This window comes from Quercus suber, unplaced genomic scaffold (genome assembly GCF_002906115.3).
Source record: "Quercus suber isolate HL8 unplaced genomic scaffold, Cork oak 2.0 scaffold_45, whole genome shotgun sequence".
Taxonomy (NCBI): domain Eukaryota; kingdom Viridiplantae; phylum Streptophyta; class Magnoliopsida; order Fagales; family Fagaceae; genus Quercus; species Quercus suber.
Window position 1 is genome coordinate 1,459,495 of NW_027069510.1, and position 4,650 is coordinate 1,464,144.

The 4,650-nt window shown below is 30.2% G+C and overlaps 1 protein-coding gene across 1 annotated transcript; it reads left to right on the forward strand.

Annotated features, from left to right (window-relative positions):
* The first annotated feature begins 208 nt into the window (after positions 1-208).
* LOC111996809 (LOB domain-containing protein 29) lies at positions 209-1,407 on the forward strand. Its single transcript, XM_024028809.2, has 2 exons — positions 209-580; positions 693-1,407. The coding sequence occupies exons 1-2, from the start codon at positions 302-304 to the stop codon at positions 1,149-1,151; spliced, it is 738 nt and encodes a 245-aa protein (XP_023884577.2). The 5' UTR covers positions 209-301; the 3' UTR covers positions 1,152-1,407.
* Positions 1,408-4,650: the final 3,243 nt, after the last annotated feature.

Sequence of the window (4,650 nt, forward strand, 5' to 3'; positions counted from 1 at the left end):
AAGAAAACTAGAAAAGAAAGCTCTTTTGTCCTATAAGGATGATGAATGGAATCTTGAATAAAAGGATAAGCATTTGGTATGGAGGGGCCCCCTCCATACGATGTCACCCGGGTGACATCCAGTTTTATATTAAACAATAATGAAAACTGTAGCCATTAAGGGAACCTAATGTAATTAATTATTCATTATAATATAATCCACCCCCCTCTTCATCCTCTGGTATTTATAAACATGGTGATAATGCCTGGCACAAAGCTAAGAAACCCAACAAGCAATATCAAAACCCCAAAAGATAATTAAGATGACAGGTTCTGGTTCTCCTTGTGGAGCTTGCAAGTTCTTGAGAAGGAAATGTGTAAGGGGTTGTGTTTTTGCTCCTTATTTCTGTCATGAACAGGGAGCCACCCATTTTGCTGCCATTCACAAGGTTTTTGGTGCAAGCAATGTATCAAAGCTTCTTGCTCACCTCCCGGTGAGTGGTCGTAGTGAAGCCGCGGTCACAATCTCATATGAAGCTCAAGCTAGGCTTCAAGATCCTATTTATGGTTGTGTTTCACATGTTTTTGCTCTCCAACAGCAGGTTTATTTAGTACCCTTTTTTCCTTTCTCTCTCATTTGATGATTCAAACCCTAATTAATTTGTTTTTCTTGGTCCTGACTCAATCCATGGTATTTTGCTTTGTTCTCTGAAGGTTGCCAATCTACAAGCTCAACTAGCATCTCTTAAAGAATTACAAGCAGTTCAAAGCTTTCTCAATGGCTTTGCTAGTGCAAACCCTAATGAAAAGTACTATGGAAACCCTTCTCATCCACAAGATGGTCAAAGTTGGTTTCAGTCAGAAATTTCAAACATGATGCAACAATTCAATCCAAACATCAACAATAATGCCTCAACAATGCCATACCAAGAGAACATGTCCATGTCAAACTCTATGGGGAACTATGGAAATTCAAACATCCCTGAAGAAATCAATGCTTCGTATGGCTGCAGCTATGAAGAGGCTTCTCATTCCATGTCTTCTCTAGACATGAATGTAAACGACAAGCAATGGTCTCTCCAAGAAACTGATGACCTTCAGCCAGCGGCCTTCGGCTATATATATTCAGCATTCATGATCGAAGATATGGGACTTGGCGTGACAGATGTATAATCGGTGAAGACGACCTTTGCCAATTTTGAATTGCTGCACCATACTTTGAAACATGCACTTTTGTTGCCATAAATAAGCTAGAAACCCTAGAAATGTTCATACAGTTGGAAACCCTAAAATCCAGCCTATGATTGTTTTGTTTAATCTAGTGTAATCTTGGAATATATGAGTAGAATAATAGTGTACTTCTTTGACAAAACTGCAGATCTGCCTTATATTTGAGCAAATTTGCTTTGTTTATGTACCTAGCTAGTAAAGACCCTAAAATTTAGACTAAATAAATTTTGCTAGTTTGATACTTTCCCTTCATAAACCTAAGAAGTTGCTTTTGCAGACCTTCTTGTTTGGTACAAGGGAAGTGGGTAATACTCTTAAGTTAAAAATCTACTAATTGGGTAAGACAGAATTTTCTGTTTTGCACATATGGAAGTATATTTTTTAGAAATCTGTAGAGAATTTTTCTGTTAGTTGTTGAGCGTGAAACAAGCATGGGTACTTCCTTTGTTCCCAACATATATGAATACACAAACATTGTCTTGTGTCAGCCTTTCCATGTATTGGAATAAACAAACGGTTAAATAAATAACTTTCCTAGCTTTTTGAGTGACATGCAACTGGGCTACCAAGTAATTTCAAGTCAGTTCTGATCTTAAGATACTGCACTTGCAAGGTAAGTGGGTGTTCCCTACCATGTGATAATGTCTGATAATGTCAATCAGTTGGAGGTGGAGGAGGCTATTTCCCTATTTTTAAACCAATGCATGGCACATCAGAACTTGACAGTAAGGAAATTCACTTCCTAAACCAGTCGGTATACTTAAATTAACTAACTTGAAATGGTAAAGTTCACTAGATTAATAAGACTTTCCAAATCAGATGAAATTCAATTGCAGCAAAAGACACTAATAAATTGCGTGGTTCCCTTTCTAAACGTAATTCTTTAAACTCGGCAACAACCAACAGTGATAACTGATATGTGATTTATCCATTTAATAGACTACTGCACACCAAGATAAAATTTTGCACATTTAATAGACTAGTAAGGGTTGCCTGTGCAAGGCAAGTGAGAAAATTTAAGATAGAATTTTTTTTTTTTTTTTGAAATAATATCAAACCATGTATTTTAATTTAGAATAGTCATTTAACATATAACTATCTATTTAGTACGGTAATTTCTTGAAAGAAAGTATTTGATATCAAATGATACCATGTTAGCGATATCAAAATCTAATAAATAAGAGAGATGTCAGCAAAAAATAACTAGCCCACTAAAAATTGAAAGCATGTGTTAGTGGATAGTTATTTTTGCACATATGTCTCTTGTTTGTTGAATTTTGATATGGATGACGTAGTCTTATTTGATACAAAATACTTTTTCACTTCTTAGAACCTTTTTACTAAAGACAATATCTACTCACAACAAAAAAAATAAAAATAAAAATAAAATAAAAAATAATAATAATAATAATCTACTAAGAATGATAACAAATGTCATCATCTTTCAACAATTAACAACTAAGTTTTAATAAAACATTGTCACAATATTTAAATTTTGCAATAAATGATGACATATGCTACAATTGAAACTCTTCACCAAATTAAATACCTACAACCCTTTGTAATAAATATTTTGTTATTCATACTTCCTTCTTTATCATTTTATTTTATAAGCCTAACTACGATACTTAGCATACTTAATTTTTAATAAACACCTTTTTAAGAAAGAAAGCAAATAAAAAAAGAACAAAATAACAAACAACATATGTCATTAAAGTATTTATTAGATAAAATTATAAATCTAGAAGATTTAAACCACTAATAAATTAGTGCTCTCTAAGTAACAATTAGAACATCATACATCATCATTTTTACTTTCTAAATATGACTAACACATAAAACTCAAAATACATTAAAAAAAAAAAATTGGGACATTAAAATTTAATGAGGCATTTTAGTTATTGCACAATGAAATATTCTAGGAATCATAAGATTTTGTTAGGGTCTAAGAGAGTAAGAGTAGGAACTATATACTTGTCTACAAAATATAAATGAGGAAATTATTTAACTTTAAAATTGGAGGGGATGAAACTACCCCAAACATAAAGGGGGAAAATATTTTTTCTATAATTCTTTTTTGTTGGTAAAACTATGTGTTTTTTACTTTAAACAACGTGTTAAAAAAAATGATCAATCCAAGAAAACTATCCATAAAACTATGAATTTTGGCTCAACAAATTGGCTAAAGAAAAAAAAAAAAAAGACAAAAACACAATAAATGTCACGACATTTTCTCAATACCTTTATTTTAGCTATGGTGGGCCCTGGTATGATATTTTATAATTTTATTTTAGAATAATGTTACATCCACAACATTTTTATAACAAATCCTATATGTTAAATTGTTATTTATTTTAATTGGGACAACCACTTTAAACTATGCATTAAAAAAGAACAAACAAAAAATCAACAAAAGAAAATTGTGTATGAAACAGTGAATTTTTGCTCACCAAATTTGACTAAACCAAAAAAGAAGTCTAAGAACACAACAAATTGTCAAATATTTTCACAATACCTTTATTTTCAGCCCTTGTAAGTTTCAGTCTAATATATTATTATTTATTTTATAGAAATGTTTTTTCTATAATATTTTCATAACAAATTTTAGTTGGCAAGTTGTTACTGATTTTAAAATAGGCCCACAACTAATATCAATTTTTTATTCATCAATAGTAGCTTACCTATGATTTGTTATGAAATTAATGTGAAAATGTTGTGGACTTAGCATTTTTTTATTTGATCTATAAGAAATTGATACCTCAAAAATTGTGAAAATATTGTAATAATAATAAGTACTACAACATTTTCACAAAATATTGATTTTATTTGTGATTAATCACAGTCTCATATTTTATTATTTTATTTCGACTTATAAGAAATTGACACCTCAATAATTGTAAAAATATTGTAAAATTTGTTATGCCAGTATAATAATATATATATATATATATGCTAGTTCATATAAATATTTAAAGAAAAAAAGTACAAACAGACGACTGAATAAAAAAAAATTAAAAATTAAAAAAAAAAAAAAAACTGTAGCTACAGTGCCACTTGAACAAACCAAAGAGGCATTGTTTGCGCATTGGTGCTTTTTATATATAGACTAGTGTGGGTTGCATGTGCAAGGCATGTGCTGCCCTTTCGTGAGAAAATTAATATAAATTTTTTTTTTTTTTTTGGTTAAAGAAGTATGAAATCATCTACTTAACTTTAAAATAGCTATTTAAATATCTATTTACTATGACAATTTCTTAGAACTTATTTATTAAATGTAATATCTACTTACCAAAAAATGCTACAAAGAATGATAATGAATGTCATAATCTTTCCACAATATTTAAATTTTCTCAATGAATGATGATATATGCTACAATTTTTTTGAAGATCTTTATCGAACTATATACTTGCAACCATCTACAATGAAAATTTTATTATTCAT

Coding starts and splice junctions, on each gene's coding strand:
- LOC111996809 (XM_024028809.2), top strand. CDS start 302: ATGACAGGTTCTGGTTCTCCTTGTGGAGCTTGCAAGTTCTTGAGAAGG. Junction 581..692: donor TTTTTGCTCTCCAACAGCAG/GTTTATTTAGTA, acceptor TGTTCTCTGAAG/GTTGCCAATCTACAAGCTCA.